Source organism: Heteronotia binoei, chromosome 5 (genome assembly GCF_032191835.1).
Source record: "Heteronotia binoei isolate CCM8104 ecotype False Entrance Well chromosome 5, APGP_CSIRO_Hbin_v1, whole genome shotgun sequence".
Taxonomy (NCBI): Eukaryota; Metazoa; Chordata; class Lepidosauria; order Squamata; family Gekkonidae; genus Heteronotia; species Heteronotia binoei.
Genome location: NC_083227.1, coordinates 26583024 through 26599369, shown reverse-complemented (window position 1 = coordinate 26599369; position 16346 = coordinate 26583024). Strand labels below are relative to the sequence as shown.

Here is a 16346-nt window from a genome sequence, read left to right as displayed (position 1 = left end):
GTGAATTATCTACCACAACCCCAAGATCTTTCTCATGGTCAGTCTCTGCCAGTTCACACCCCATCAACTTGTATTTGTAGCTGGGATTCTTGGCCCCAATGTGCATTACTTTGCACTTGGCCACATTGAACCGCATCTGCCACGTTGATGCCCACTCACCCAGCCTCAACAGATCCATTTGGAGTTCCTCACAATCCTCTCTGGTTCTCACCACCCTGAACAATTTTGTGTCATCCGCAAACTTGGCCACTTCACTGCTCACTTTCAACTCTAAATCATTTATGAACAAGTTAAAGAGCAGGGGACCCAGTACCGAGCCCTGTGGCACCCCACTGCTTACCGTCCTCCACTGCGAAGACTGCCCATTTATACTCACTCTCTGCTTCCTATTACTCAGCCAGTTTTTGATCCACAAGAGGACCTGTCCTTTTACTCCATGACTCTCAAGCTTTCTAAGGAGCCTTTGATGAGGAACTTTATCAAAAGCTTTCTGGAAGCCAAGGTAAACAACATCTATCGGGTCTCCTTTGTCCACATGTTTGTTCACCCCCTCAAAGAAATGTAGCAGGTTAGTGAGGCATGATCTTCCCCTACAGAACCCATGCTGAGTCTTCCTCAATAACTCGTGTTCATCAATGTGCCTACTCATTCTGTCCTTGATAATGGTTTCTACCAACTTCCCCGGTACTGAAGTCAGACTGACTGGCCTGTAATTTCCTGGATCTCCTCTGGAACCCTTTTTAAAGATGGGGGTGACATTTGCTACCTTCCAGTCCTCAGGAACGGAGGCAGATTTCAATGAAAGATTACAGATTTTTGTTAGAAGATCCACACGTTCAACTTTGAGTTCTTTCAGAACTCTCGGATGTATGCCATCTGGACCCAGTGACTTATTAGTTTTTAATTTGTCTATTAGTTGTAGGACCTCCTCTTTTGTCACCTCAATCTGACTCAGGTCTTTCAACACCCCTTCCAACATTAGTGGTTCAGGGGTGGGCAAAAAGTTCTCATCTTCCACAGTGAAGACGGAGGCAAAAAATGCATTCAGCTTCTCAGCCATTTCCCTATCCTCCTTCAGTAATCCCTTTACCCCATGGTCATCCAAGGGCCCCACTGCCTCCCTGGCTGGTTTCCTACTTCTAATATATTTGAAGAAATTTTTATTGTTGGTCTTTATGTTTTTTGCAATATGCTCCTCATAGTCCCTCTTTGCCTGCCTGATCACAGTCTTGCATTTGATCTGCCACAGCCTGTGTTCCCTTTCATTAATCTCACTTGGACTGGTTTTCCACCGTTTAAAGGAGTCTTTCTTACCTTTTACAGCTTCCATTACTTTGTTTGTTAACCATGCAGGCCTTTTCTTATACCTGTTTGTGCCTTTCCCAACTTGTGGTATGTATTTTATCTGAGCTTCTTGGATTATAGTTTTAAATAGTGTCCAAGCTTCCCCAAGGGTTTTGACCGTATTTACCTTTCCTTTCAGTTTCCTCCTCACATGCCTCCTCATCTCTTCTTCCCTGTAAGATCTGTTTGAGGGTTTCCAACATGGCTAAAGCTATTTCTATGGTCTGAGCATTTTTAACATTGTGGTTAGAGTAACATTTCTGTGTAGATTCAACCTTTCAATGACAGCTTATATAGTGTCAATACTATATGATCTCTAGCAGTCTTTTCAGTGAAAAATAAGAGAAACACTCTTTTTGTGGAATAAATAGTCACATGGTTTCTGCTTGTGTGGGATCTTAGATGCTGTAGAACACTTCTACGCTGAGTGAAACTCCACACTTGGAGCATTCAAAAGGTTCTTCTTCTGGGTGGGTTTTCTAATGCTGTTGAAGACTGCTACTGTTATTCAGCCTCTATGTACACTATGAACACTCAAAATGTTTCTTCCATGTGGAATCTTAGGACCTGTTGAAGATGGCAACTCAAACTTGAATCTCTTTTCTCAGTGAGCACTCAAAAGGTTTCTCCCCTGTGTGGGTTCTTTGGTGCTGTTGAAGAGTGCCACTCTGACTAAATCTCTTTCCACACACTGAACATTCAAAGGGTCTCTCCCCTGTGTGGGTTCTCTGATGCCGCTGAAGATTGCCACTCCTACTGAATTTCTTTCCACACTCTGAGCATTCAGAAGGTTTCTCCCCTGTGTGGGTCCTTTGGTGCAGTTGAAGAGTGCCACTCCGACTAAATCTCCTTCCACACACTGAGCACTGAAAAGGTTTCTCCCCTGTGTGGGTTGTTTGGTGCTGCTGAAGATTGCTACTCCGACTGAATCTCTTTCCACACACTGAGCATTCAAAAGGCTTCTCCCCTGTGTGCGTTGTCAGATGCCGTTGAAGAATGCCACTCAACCGGAATCTCTTTCCACACTCTGGGCATTGAAAAGGTTTCTCCCCTGTGTGGGTTCTTAGGTGCTGCTGAAGAGCACCACTCCAACTGAATTTCTTGCCACACTCTGAGCATTCAAAAGGTTTCTCCATTGTGTGAGTTCTCTGATGCTGTTGAAGATTGCCACTCTGACTGAATCTCTTTCCACACTCTAAACATTCAAAAGGTTTCTCCCCTGTGTGAGTTCTTTGATGCCGCTGAAGATGGCCACTCAACCTAAATGTCTTTCCACACTCTGAGCATTCAAAAGGTTTTTCTCCTCTGTGGGTTCTTTGGTGAAGTTGATGTATGCCACGCTGACTAAATCTCTTTCCACACTCTGAACACTCAAAGGGTTTCTCCCCAGTGTGGGTTCTTTGATGCTGCAGCAGACTGCCACTCTGATTGAATTTCCTTCCACACTCTGAGCATTCAAAAGGTTTCTCCCCTGTGTGGGTTCTCTGGTGCAGTTGAAGAGTGCTACGCTGACTGAATCTGTTTCCACACATGGAACATTCAAAAGGTTTCTCCCCTGTGTGGGTTCTTAGATGCTGTTGTAGAGTGCCACTCTGGCTGAATCTCTTTCCACACTCTGTACATTCAAAAGGTTTTTCCCCAGTGTGGGTTGTCAGATGCCGTTGTAGACTGCCACTCAGCCTGAATCTCCTTCCACACTCTGAGCATTCAAAAGGTTTCTCCCCTGTGTGGGTTGTTAGATGTTTTTGAAGTGTGTCACTCAACCTGAATCTCTTTCCACACCCTGAGCATTCAAAAGGCTTCTCCCCTGTGTGGGTCCTTTCGTGCTGTTGAAGAGTGCCACTCTGACTGAATCTCTTTCCACACACTGAGCATTCAAAGGGTTTTTCTCCTGTGTGGATTCTCCGATGCCGTTGGAGATTGCCACTCCTACTGAATTTCTTTCCGCACTCTAAGCATTCAAAAGGTTTCTCCCCTGAGTGGGTTCTTTTGTGCTGTTGAAGAGTCCCACTCTGGCTGAATCTTTTCCCACACACTGAGCATTGAAAGGGTTTTTCCCATGTGTGAAGTCTCTGATGCTGCCGAAGATTCCTCCTCTCACTGAATCTCTTTCCACACTGTGAGCATACAAAAGGTTTCATGCCTTTGTGTATTCTTTGGTACAGAAGGAGCTGTGATCTGTTTCTGAAGTGCTTTCCACACTGAATGGATTTACTAGCCTTCATTATTCTGTGCTTTGAAAAATGCACACTATGCTTTATTCCATTTCTATTCTCTACCACACAGCCGCCTTTTTTTCTTTGAGGTCTGCCTTGACTTCTGCTGTTTTCTTTCAAATCTTCATTTTTAACTCTGTCTGGCATTTCCTGATGAAGTTCCTCACCCTCCTCATTCCTCTGATCATCCTCTGCTGGAATAAATAGAGAGATTTGGTTAGCACCTGGGAGGGCTGGTAAGGTCCAAAGGCATCTGACTGCAGTAGGAGAGAACTGATGGCCTTTAGCCTCCTCCAGTTTGGCTGATCTTAATCACCACTCCCACTTTTCCCCAGAATATCTAGTATCTAAAAATACTTCATCCCCTCAAGAGCCACAGCTGAGCTCTTGCCCAGCAGGAGTTTCTGAGCTTCCAGATTTCAGGCCCTCAGAAGGCCTCCCTTCCTTTTTACTCAGCGGGCTATATGATTGTACAAAACTAAATATTGCTCAGAAGTGAATCAGAAATCCCCCAGACTTCCTTAATGTAAGAGCCACATAGAGAAAACATCAAATGTTTGAGAGCCACAAGATGTGAACATCAGATGTTTGAGAGCCACAGGAAAGGAAGAAAGGAAGAAAGGAAGAAAGGAAGAAAGGAAGAAAGGAAGAAAGGAAGAAAGAAAGGAAGGAAGAAAGGAAGGAAGGAAGGAAGGAAGGAAGGAAGGAAGGAAGGAAGGAAGGAAGGAAGGAAGGAAGGAAGGAAGGAAGGAAGGAAGGAAAATAGATGGGTGAGGGAGAGAGAGGTGGAAAGAAAGCAACTTTAACTTTAAATGCAGTCTCCAAGCCTCTGACTGGCTTGGCACGAAGAAATGATTTAAAGAAACAAATGCCTTCTCCAAGCCAGCCGATGGGGTGGTGGGGACTTCAAGAGCCACACAACATGTATGAAAGAGCCACACGGGGCTCCCAAGCCACAGTTTGGCCACCCCTGCCCCATTGCTATTTCTTGCTTGTTCCCTTGACATAACCATGAAGGATACTCACTCCCAGCCAGCTCAACTGGGAAGGAGATATGCTCTTGGAATCCTCTTGAGAAACAATCCAGCCTTTCTTTGGACGTGAGGTCATTGTCTGTTTCCACTGAAGTCTCTGTTACACTTCTGGCTTCTTTCTCACACAGACAAATACAGGGAGAGAAAGAGACAGAGAATAAGGAGGATGGATTTGTGAGGCAAAGCACCATAGTTCCCCATAAGGGTTAATGCAATTATTAAGTGGCCTCTCAGAGTTGCAAGTGTTTGTGACTCGAGTCTTCCTGCATCTAATATCCCCCCCCACCCCCACAGCTGGACTTCAGAATGCGGTCATTGGTTAACCAAGAGAACCTATATCCAGTTGTGTAACCAGGAAGGAGGGGGGATTAGTAGCCTTCTGATATCCTCTGGAAATTCCAGCAAGAAATACCCATGATTGGGTCTGTCTGGGATGGATCCGGACTTCAGGCAGTTTCCCCCCTCAGTGAAGGAGGGAGGGCAGGAAGCATGCACCACTGCGGAAAGCCCTACAAGCCAAGAACAGCCCGTGGCATGTCAAGGGGAGATAGGCACTAATAGGGCTGATTGGCGCAGAGGCAACAAACAGGAGGTCCTTATCATTGAACAAGATCAGCAGAGGGTTAGAAAAGGGGGGGAAATTTATGGAGGAGCTGGCAGGTTCCAGACCCAACCAGTTGAACCCGGAATCTCCCGAGAGGGACAGGTGGAAGGGGGGGCCAGGAGAGGGGTAAGCCAGGTGTCCCTCATGTGAAATTAAGAGCCCCGACAAGCCATTGGCTCAGCAGAAAAGACCCAGGAAGAGGGGGAATAAAAGGGGGATGAGAGGGAGAGCGTGAGGAATTTCTTGAGAGGAAACTGAGGATGACGACCCAAAGCACTCGAATTCCAGGGAGAGGAAAACAGCAGGGCTCGCAAAAGTTTCCTGAGAGACCCTGGAGGAGGGAAAAGGTGATGGAGAACCACCTCCTCAGGGAATTCTGATTCTTCCCTGAAAGTTCCCGCCTGGTTACCTGCCCTGGAAGTCTTTTCTGCTGATGAAGCGAGAGCGGCGAGGAGCTTGACAGGGTTATTAGGACTACCTGAACCTCGAGAGGCAGAACACATAATATGGGTAGAGACCAGAGGAAAGCCATGCTAACTTTATGGTCATGCCATGTTATGGCGCTTTAATATATTCCTGCTGCATTGTGTAGAGTAACTTAGGCTACAGCTGGAATACTTAGGCTGCAACAACAGGTGCCATCTAATACCAGGTCTTTGATTTATCTGGTAGATTAGTTGGCTTTTCTTGTTTTTCTGTTGCTGAGCTGCTGTGTGCAATCTCCTCATGAACCCAATGAACTGGATGCTGTTCAGGTACAAAGACTAGTGACCCAGGAGGTTCCAGGGTTTTTGACAGGATCCTTTCCAGATCACAGGCAAACCAGATGTTGGTAATCTGGTAAAGGCTGGAAGCAGAGTAATGAGAATCTGGCCCCTTTCAGGGTCCTTCTGGGGGGCTCCCATGCCTACCTTTTCCTCACACCAGAACACCTTCTCTGGCTTGGGTGATGCACACAACTCTGGCCTCAGTTGCCCCCCTGGGCAAGTAGCAAGATAGGTGTCAAAATTCTATATTACTATTCAATATTTTGATTCATAGCTCATCCAATAACAGTACAGCTATATAAAACACAGGGAAATGCTTGGCCTTGTCAGATTCTTAAACTGTAGGTCAGAGTGACCACTTGTGCAACTGTGGAAGGCTCTACACTTTCTGTATAAATTACTGATCCCAGCCCTTGAGAAAGACCTTACTTCTGGTTGAAACGATCATCGGGCAAGGGACCCCAGGAGCAAGAGACTTCAGCATCTTCTGAAGAGTTTCATTGTCTTCCAGAGTTTTTTTGTCTTGTTAAATAATTCCTTGAACACTCTGTTTGAAGGACTTTTGTTTTGCAGAGTGGATTTGTTTAATGAGATGTGGATGGAATAACTTACCAGTACTTTGCTACTGCTGGAGACATTGGATTTGAATGTTTTGCATTAATAGAGCAATTGCATGTAACTTCACATTTACTGTTTTATACTACTTATAAAGTTCACTGTGATATAAGATGCTGAATTGTATGAGGAGTGCATTTTCCTGTGTTTTATTTAGCTGTGTATTGTCTTAATACAGGAGCCCATTTTTGCTGTTGTTCATCCAAATGACAGCAATTTGCACGTTTGGCACCTATAAAAGATCCTTACCCAGAGAGATTACGTTCCCATAGTTCTCCAGCATGACTTCCCTGTACAGAGCTCTTTGTCCTGGATCCAGCAGGGCCCACTCTGCCTCAGTGAAATACATGGCCACCTCCTCAAAGGAAAAGGGACTCTGAAAGAAAAAGCAGATTGCCTCATCAGATATCACACAAGGCAGAGACTGCACACTGCAAGGGAGTAGTCTGGGAGGGTACAGGATGTACGGCTTGGGATGGGTAAAAGCCTCTCTTGCCCGGTCAACTTGTAGAAACTGCACAGTCAAAAGCCCCACTGAGAAAGGAGGAGGGACAAAGGTTTTAATTTAATTTTAATTTGCAATTTATATCTCGCCCTATCCCGCAAGGCAGGCTCAGGGTGGCTTGCAACATTAAAACATTGCAATCACAATAAATAAAACATATCCAATTAAACACAACAAATTTAAAATATCTCATAAACATAATACATAAACCAGAGGATCATAGCTCCCACAATAGTACAGCCAAAGGCCATAGTTCAGTAGTTGGTACGACTTCAGCTAGTTAGCACCACTTAGAACAGCTTCAGGTCATTGACACCACTTAAGGTTGTAACTCAGACCCTTGGCCCAACTCAAGCACATGGATAGTAAAGTGCAGGGGGAAGGTTTTAGAGGATGCCCAGTAAATTAAAAGCCTGGCGGAAGAGCTCCGTCTTACAGGCCCTGCGAAACTTCAGTAAGTCCCCTACCCCCCACTCCCCTACCCCTGTCCCCTGCTCATCTCCCCTACCTGGACCTGAGGTAAAGCAGCTGTTTCCCCACCTCCAAAAAGATGATGGTTCAACAGCTTCTCTCCACTGCCACTCAACAGCATCTCTCCACTGCCTGTTAGTGAAACAAAGGAGGAAGGAAGGGTGTTTGTCTTGACCTCCTGTTCCATTTGCTTGCTTGTTTCCTGCTTCATACACCCCATTCCCAGGAGTTTGAAACTTTGCCCTGTGTACACTCAAGACCAGGGGTGTCAAATTCATTTGTTATGTGGGCCGGATCGGACATAAATGAGACCTTGTCGAGCCAGGCTATGTGTGTCATAAAATGTAATGCCAGGTAGCACAGGTATAAACTTTATAAAGGACATAGACAAACACAATTAAAGATTTTTAAAATAAAATATGCTTAAAACATTAACATGTTGGTCTTAATGGTGCTTTCTTTGTATCACTCCCGTGCGATCCAGGGAACTGGGCAAAGGAAGCTCTGGCTCCTTCCTTCCTTCCTTCCTTCCTTCCTTCCTTCCTTCCTTCCTTCCTTCCTTCCTTCCTTCCCCAGAGGAGCAGGAGGGGGAAGAGTCTCAGCGACTTAACCCACCCCTACCCCAATTCTTGCTTCTGGGCTCCATTGTTCAAACACTCTGTAAGAATTTTGCTGAACTCTTAAGATTTGACAAACTTTCTAATATTCCCCCCCACAAAAAATGGGGAAACAACCAAAACATATAAAACATATAAAAGTAGGCCTGCCGTGAGATTGAGAGAGCCTGGCAAAGCAAGCTATCCCTCACTCCCTTTCTCCCCAAGGAAGAAGCCTGAGCCAAATGAGAAAAGAGGCTTTGCTCTGTAGCTCCTGTGCAACTGATCAAGCCTGGCAAAGCAAGGTGTGATGCAGAAGGAAGCAAGATATAGGGAGAAGGAAGCAGATGACAGCCAGTTGCTTGGGGGCCTGACAGGAGCCCTCTGGGGGCCTGATTTGGCCCCCAAGCTGCATGTTTGACACCCCTGCTCAGGGGTGTCGAACTCATTTGTTATAAGGGCTGTATCTGACCTAAACGAGACCTTGTTGGGCCAGGCCATATTGGCCCAGGCCACATATGTATCTATTTAGGATTAGGTAGCAGAGATATAAACTCTGACTAAACATGACTGAAAACCCCCCCCCTTAAAGTAAAGGTGCTTTATTTGTATTTCTCTCATGGGATCCAGGGAACTGGGCAAAGGAAGCTCTGGCTCTTTCCCTCCCTCCCCAGCGAACCAGGAGAGAGAGGAGCCTCAACCAATGGAGAAGACTGAGGTTTTGCTCTGTAGCTCCTGTGCACTTGAGCAAGCCTGGCAAAGCAAGCTGTTACGCAGAAAGAAGCAAGAGAGAGGGAGAAGGACGCAGAAGACAGCCAGTTGCTCGGGGGGCCTGACAGAATCCCTCCAGGGGCCTGATTTGGCCCCCAGGCTGCATATTTGACATCCCTGCTCTAGGTTAATATCAAAGAGTTTTCAGAGGACCACTGACCTGCTAACATCACAACTGGGTTTTTAGCCAGATGCAACATCAACGTGGCATCATATCTGACCTGAGCTCCTCCCCAATGCTCCTGGAGGGTCCCAGGCCATCGCCTGCCACCCCTATTCTATCATCCTGTTTCCCACAGGAGCCCACTAGATGCCCCTATAAGCACAGGAACAGAAACCATTTCACCCCATGATTAGTAGCCCCTAGGAACTGCTTTTCAGACTTCTGTTGCCGAAGAAGCAGGCCTCATTTTGGGCAGGAGCTCACAGGAGCAGAGCTCCAGAACCTCTAAATTGTATTGTGCTCTTTCTTTCTTACCCCGCCCCTACCCCAATATACTTGCTTCTGGCTCCATTGTTCAAACCCCCTGTGAGAATTTTGCTGAACTCTAAAATTTGACAAACTTTCTAATATTTCCACACACACCCCCACAAAAAAGGGGGAAACATATAAAACAGACAGATGGAAACCATCATGCCAGTGTGGCCACATAAGAAAAAGAAATTTAAAAAGTATGATGGGAGTCAGGTTTTATGATAATTACAATTCAAGAAGCATTTTAAGGTAGATGCTGAGCTGATATAATTGAGTACACCTTCCAGAGATGTCAGAGGCCTATGCAAATGAGTTATGCAAATGGGTTGTGCTATTGAGCTCTGGCACCTCTTTTTCTAGGAAATGACCCTTGCCCAGAAGAAGATGATATTGGATTTATATCCTGCCCTCCACTCCAAAGAGTCTCAGAGCGGCTCACAATCTCCTTTACCTTCCTTCCCCACAACAGACACCCTGTGAGGTGGGTGGGGCTAAGAGGGCTCTCATAGCAGCTGCCCTTTCAAGGACAACCTCTGCCAGAGCTGTGGCTGACCCAAGGCCATGCTAGCAGGTGCAAGTGGAGGAGTGGGGAATCAAACCCGGTTCTCCCAGATAAGAGTCCACAGACTTAACCACTACACCAAACTGGCAGAGGCTCCCTAGATTCACAAGGCTGAATAGCTCTCTCAAAGTTTGTCTACCTTTTCTCTTTTGAACCATCTTGAGCTCCTCTTATGAATATTTTAATTAATGAGAGGAATTGTCCTCCATGAATTTCTAACCTCTTTTGAGCGGAATCATGGTTACTGGACACTGAGTGCTGTGTGTTATGTGAAGAAGCACTGAATTCTTTTCCTGACCTGAACTCTCTACCCACCAAATTCACTGGGTGCCCCAATCGCATCCAGGCACAAGTGCTTACCACAGGAGAGGGCATCTTGGGTAGCCCTCTGCACTTGCTCCAAGGAAGCACCTTCCATCTCAGAGAATATATCTTCTGTCTTCAGGGATGGTGCCCACATCTGAAACAGCAGCAAGAGAGAGTGGATGAGATGGAATGGAAACGAGACCAAGAACCGGATCCTGCCCCACTGAGACTCTGCACCCTTCCACCAGCAGACCTGGTGAGTTACTTGGTGCAATTATTAATTCTCTAGTAGAAGAGACTAGTGAAGGAGGTTGTTAAGTCTCCCATTTGGATTATCAACACTTTGATAAATATCTCACAGGGAAACATTATGATAAGGTCAGAATTGGATGTAACTGGAGGAAATCCCCTCACCTGCTCCATCTGCCTCTTCTCCTCTGCCTGACTCAGGAGGAAACCTTCGGCCAGGGCTACTGCCTGGCAACTGGTCTCCGGCTCACATTCTCTGACCCAGCACTGCATTTCCTGGGGCAGGATGGCTAGGAACTGCTCCAGGATCACCAGGTCCAGGATCTGTTTCTTGGAGTGCTTCTCTGGTTTCAGCCAGTGGTTGCAAAGTTGATGGAGCTGGCTGCAAACCTCTCGGGGCCCATTGGCCTCATGGTAGCAGAAGTGCCAGAAATGTTGGCAATGTACATTTGAGATTGCCATAACCTTATAACAGATCTCCGGCCCTGGGCTTTCCCAAAGTTCAACATCACTCCCAGCTTGGGAGAGATGAATCCCTTTGCTTGCTGTCTTGCCAGTTCCAGGTCCTTCTGGGTCCTGTTCTTCCATCTCCTTCCCCTTTTCTTGGGTCACTTCTAACTGTGTAAAGATGCCTTTAGTCACCCGGCTATGAAGAGAGGGTTCTTTCTGGAGGAGAAAGAGACAGAAACATGTCACAAAGAAACCAAATGAGAATTGCCCTAGTGGATCAGAACGAAAGGGTTTGTAGACCAAAGGGTTCTTGTGGTTTGTAGACCAAATTTAATATTATTTTGCTAGTTCATATACCAAGCTATTTTAGATATGCCTCCTTGGTTCTTTGGGAAAGTGAACTGCCTGTTTGGCTCTTGAAGGATGTTACAACCTTAGCCTTCCATTATATTGGTTCAGTCTGTCCAAGGGGCTAATTCTCAAAGTAAACTGGAGCCCCAAAAGTACTGCTTTGTAACTACTATGCATACCTCTTCAATAGACCTGAAACGTTAGGCAAGAGCTCTGTCCAAACACTCAGCTGAGGGGAAGGGGCAGGAATGTATCTTTTGGAAGAATGAACATTGTGAGAGAAAGGCAGCCAGGTGGAAATTTGGCTCAAGAAATGTTGAGGCGCAGAAAAGCTCCCTCTGCGCATGTATTGTGGGGTAGTGGACCTGCTACTCTGTGGAAATCCCTTTGGCTTCCACCCTTGCTCAGGCCATTATATTTGCCATTAAAACATAAGAACATAAGAACATAAGAGAAGCCATGTTGGATCAGGCCAACGGCCCATCAAGTCCAACACTCTGTGTCACACAGTGGCAAAAAATGTTATATACACACATACACTGTGGCTAATAGCCACTGGTGGACCTGTGCTCCATACACTGTGGCTAATAGCCACTGATGGACCTGTGCTCCATATTTTTATCTAAACCCCTCTTGAAGGTGGCTATACTTGTGGCCGCCACCACCTCCTGTGGCAGTGAATTCCACATGTTAATCACCCTTTGGGTGAAGAAGTACTTCCTTTTATCCGTCTTAACCTGTCTGCTCAGCAATTTCATCGAATGCCCACGAGTTCTTGTATTGTGAGAAAGGGAGAAAAGTACTTCTTTCTCTACTTTCTCCATTCCATGCATTATCTTGTAAACCTCTATCATGTCACCCCGCAGTCGACGTTTCTCCAAGCTAAAGAGTCCCAAGCGTTTCAACCTTTCTTCATAGGGAAAGTGCTCCAGCCCTTTAATCATTTTAGTTGCCCTTCTCTGCACCTTCTCTAACGCTATAATATCCTTTTTGAGGTGCGGCGACCAGAACTGCACACAGTACTCCAAATGAGACCGCACCATCGATTTATACAGGGGCATTATGATACTGGCTGATTTGTTTTCAATTCCCTTCCTAATAATTCCCAGCATGGCATTGGCCTTTTTTATTGCAAACGCACACTGTCTTGACACTTTCAGTGAGTTATCTATCATGACCCCAAGATCTCTCTCTTGATCAGTCTCTGCCAGTTCACACCCCATCAACTTGTATTTGTAGCTGGGATTCTTAGCCCCAATGTGCATTACTTTGCACTTGGCCACATTGAACCGCATCTGCCACGTTGACGCCCACTCACCCAGCCTCAACAGATCCCTTTGGAGTTCCTCACAATCCTCTCTGGTTCTCACCACCCTGAACAATTTAGTGTCATCCGCAAACTTGGCCACTTCACTGCTCACTCCGAACTCTAAATCATTTATGAACAAGTTAAAAAGCATGGGACCGAGTACCGAGCCCTGCGGCACCCCACTGCTTACCGTCCTCCACTGCGAAGACTGCCCATTTATACTCACTCTCTGCTTCCTATTACTCAGCCAGTTTTTGATCCACAAGAGGACCTGTCCTTTTACTCCATGATTCTCAAGCTTTCTAAGGAGCCTTTGATGAGGAACTTTATCAAAAGCTTTCTGGAAGTCAAGGTAAACAACATCTATCGGGTCTCCTTTGTCCACATGTTTGTTCACCCCCTCAAAGAAATGCAACAGGTTAGTGAGGCAAGATCTTCCCTTGCAGAACCCATGCTGAGTCTTCCTCAATAACCCGTGTTCATCAATGTGCCTACTCATTCTGTCCTTGATAATGGTTTCTACCAACTTTCCCGGTATTGAAGTCAGACTGACTGGCCTGTAGTTTCCCGGATCTCCTCTGGAACCTTTTTTAAAGATGGGGGTGACATTTGCTACCTTCCAGTCCTCAGGAACGGAGGCAGATTTCAATGAAAGATTACAGATTTTTGTTAGAAGATCCACAAGTTCAACTTTGAGTTCCTTCAGAACTCTCGGATGTATGCCATCCGGACCCGGTGACTTATTAGTTTTTAATTTGTCTATCAGTTGTAGGACCTCCTCATTTGTCACCTCAATCTGACTCAGGTCTTTCAACACCCCTTCCAAAATTAGTGGTTCTGGGGCGGGCAAAAAGTTCTCGTCTTCTACAGTGAAGACGGAGGCAAAAAATTCATTTAGCTTTTCAGCCATTTCCCTATCCTCCTTCAGTAATCCTTTTACCCCATGGTCATCCAAGGGCCCCACTGCCTCCCTGGCTGGTTTCCTACTTCTAATATATTTGAAGAAAGTTTTATTGTTGGTCTTTATGTTTTTTGCAATATGCTCCTCATAGTCCCTTTTTGCCTGCCTGATCACAGTCTTGCATTTGATTTGCCACAGCCTGTGTTCCCTTTTACTAATCTCACTTGGACTGGTTTTCCACCGCTTAAAGGAGTCCTTCTTACCTTTTACAGCTTCCATTACTTTATTTGTTAACCACGCAGGCCTTTTCTTATGCCTGTTTGTGCCTTTCCTAACTTGTGGTATGTATTTTATCTGAGCTTCTAGGATTATAGTTTTAAATAGCGTCCAAGCTTTCTCAAGGGTTTTGACCGTATGTACCTTTCCTTTCAGTTTCTTCCTCACATGCCTCCTCATCTCAGTGTATTTACCCCTTTTAAAGTTAAACGTGGTTGTGGTGGTCTTTTTGGACAACTCCCTATTTATACAAACGGTGAAATCAATAACATTATGGTCACTGCTCCCAAGCGGCGCAATCACTTTTACATCTCTCACCAAGTCTTGGGCATTACTTAGGACCAAATCCAGGATCGCCCCACCCCTTGTAGGTTCTGAGACCATCTGCTCCATAGCACAGTCATTGAGAGCATCAAGAAACTCAATCTCTTTCTCTCGACCAGAACACATATTGACCCAATCAATCTGCGGGTAGTTAAAATCACCTATTACAACACAGTTTTTACGTTTAGCCGCTATCTTTAAGCCTTCCATCATATTATAATCGTCCTCTCTCTTTTGATTTGGTGGGCGATAACAAACTCCCATAGTTAAATTTCCTTTTGGGCCCTCTATTTCAACCCAAAGCATTTCTAAAAGTCTTCTCTGATCTCAGCCTTACTGGACCATATATCCTCTCTGACATACAGAGCCACCCCACCTCCAACCCTTCCCTCCCTATCCTTCCGATATAGCTTATATCCAGGAATCACCGTGTCCCACTGATTCTCCTCATTCCACCAAGTTTCTGAAATTCCCACAATGTCTATGTTTTCTCCCAGCACTAAACATTCCAATTCACCAATTTTACTTTGAACACTTCTAGCATTTGCATACAAACATCTATAATTTCCCAGGCGAGCTAGGCCCGCCACCTTCCTCCTGCCGCCTCGAGACACTGGCAGACAGTCCATATTGTTTGTCACCTTCACAGTGGACAACTCCGGTCCGTTACCCGGTAGAAAAATAGCAGCTAACCCTTCATCTCTTTGAGACGAGTCCTCCCGAACCAGAGACATTTCATCTCCTGTCGGCTTTCCCCCAAGATTTAGTTTAAAAACTGCTCTGCCACCTTTTTGATTTTAAGCGCCAGCAGCCTGGTTCCATCCGGGGACAAGTGGAGACCGTCTCTTTTGTACAGCTCCCGCTTGTTCCAGAAAGCATCCCAGTGCCTAACAAACTTAAACCCTTCCTCCTTACACCATCGTCTCATCCACACATTGAGACTTCTAATTTGTGCCTGTCTCTCCTGCCCTGCACGTGGAACAGGTAGCACTTCCGAGAAGGCTACCTTGGAGGTCCTGGCCTTAAGTCTCCCGCCTAGCAGCCTAAATTTTTCCTCCAGGACCTCACGACTGCATTTCCCCACATCGTTGGTGCCAACATGCACCACGACCACAGGCTCCTCCCCAGCACTGTCTATCAGTCTATCTACTACACGCGTAATGTCCGCTACCTTCGCACCAGGCAGGCAAGTCACCATACGGTCAGTACGCGGTTTCGCCACCCGGCTGTCTACTTGCCTAATGATCGAATCACCAACTACCAATACCCCCCCTCTCCCCCTGCTCAGGGATGGTTCCTTGGCGCGAAAGGATTCCCGCTCACCAACCGAAGAAGAGGTCCCTTCTGAGGGCGCATTCCCCTTATCCTCAGCACGGTGCCCTGTTCCCTCTCGACCCTCACGCTCTCTGGCAGCAACGGGGCTGCTACGTTCAGAGCGGGGCTCATCTAATACGCCCCCGAGAGTCTTCCCCAAGTGCCTAACTGACCGTCTCTGCTTCTCCAGGGCAGTCACCTCGGCCTCAAGGGTACGAACTCGTTCCCTGAGGACCAGGAGCTCCTTGCATCGAGCACACACCCAAGACTTCTGTCCTTTGGGCAGATAGTCATACATGTGACACTCAGTGCAAAACACTGGAAAGCCCCCAACCCCCTGCTGGCATTCTATCTTCATTGTATATATATATATATTAAAATATACAGTCCTCTTTAAATGCTGTTTAAGTGGCTCCCCTTCTGGCGGGTCAACTTACCTAAACTTACCTTATTGGGAACTTACCTTATTTGGAGAACAAGGAAGCCAGGGATCTGGGTTCCTGCTCCTTAGAGAGCCCCTAGGCGAAGAGCCACAGGCCAAGAGCCCTTTAGCTCTCGCCCTTCGGCTCGCGCCAAAGGCTCGCGCCTTTGGCAAGGCGCAGCTTAAAATGCAAAGAGGTGGAGCAGGGCACTCCTCAGCAATCACTCTCAATCAGCAGCAATCACTCTCAATCTCTTTCACCCTTAAGGCAGTCAACCAAACAAAGAGCAGTCAACCAAACAAAGAGCAGTTCCCCAGCTATCACACCTTAGAATTTTAGGCAGCCCCACAAACCTTAGAATGTAGTCCTTCAAAACTCAGAAATTCTCAGCAATTTCTCCAGCTGTCTCAGCTATCAGAGCTGCTCTGCTCTGCTCCTCCCAGACCTCTGTGAGATGGTCTGCTCTGCTCCTCCCAGACCTCTG

The 16346-nt window shown here is 46.3% G+C and overlaps 2 protein-coding genes across 3 annotated transcripts in view; both read right to left on the bottom strand.

Moving 5' to 3' along the window:
* The window catches only part of LOC132571316 (gastrula zinc finger protein XlCGF57.1-like), a 397476-nt gene that overhangs the window by 119709 nt on the left and 261421 nt on the right, over positions 1 to 16346 (bottom strand). The window lies entirely within an intron of this gene.
* On the bottom strand, positions 1567 to 4687 carry LOC132571280 (gastrula zinc finger protein XlCGF57.1-like). 2 transcript variants are annotated; one of them, XM_060238045.1, is made up of 2 exons: positions 4587 to 4687; positions 1567 to 3754 (listed from the first exon to the last, which is right to left on the bottom strand). In XM_060238045.1, the coding sequence occupies exon 2, from the start codon at positions 3705 to 3707 to the stop codon at positions 1929 to 1931; it is 1779 nt and encodes a 592-aa protein (XP_060094028.1). In that variant the 5' UTR covers positions 3708 to 3754; positions 4587 to 4687; the 3' UTR covers positions 1567 to 1928. The 2 variants fall into 2 exon arrangements, with proteins under 2 accessions (XP_060094028.1, XP_060094029.1); XM_060238046.1 differs by having other exon boundaries at positions 1567 to 3751; positions 4587 to 4677.

What these genes read in the sequence shown, in the direction of transcription:
- LOC132571280 (XM_060238045.1), bottom strand. Translation starts at nt 3,707, where the DNA reads ATGCCAGACAGAGTTAAAAATGAAGATTTGAAAGAAAACAGCAGAAGT.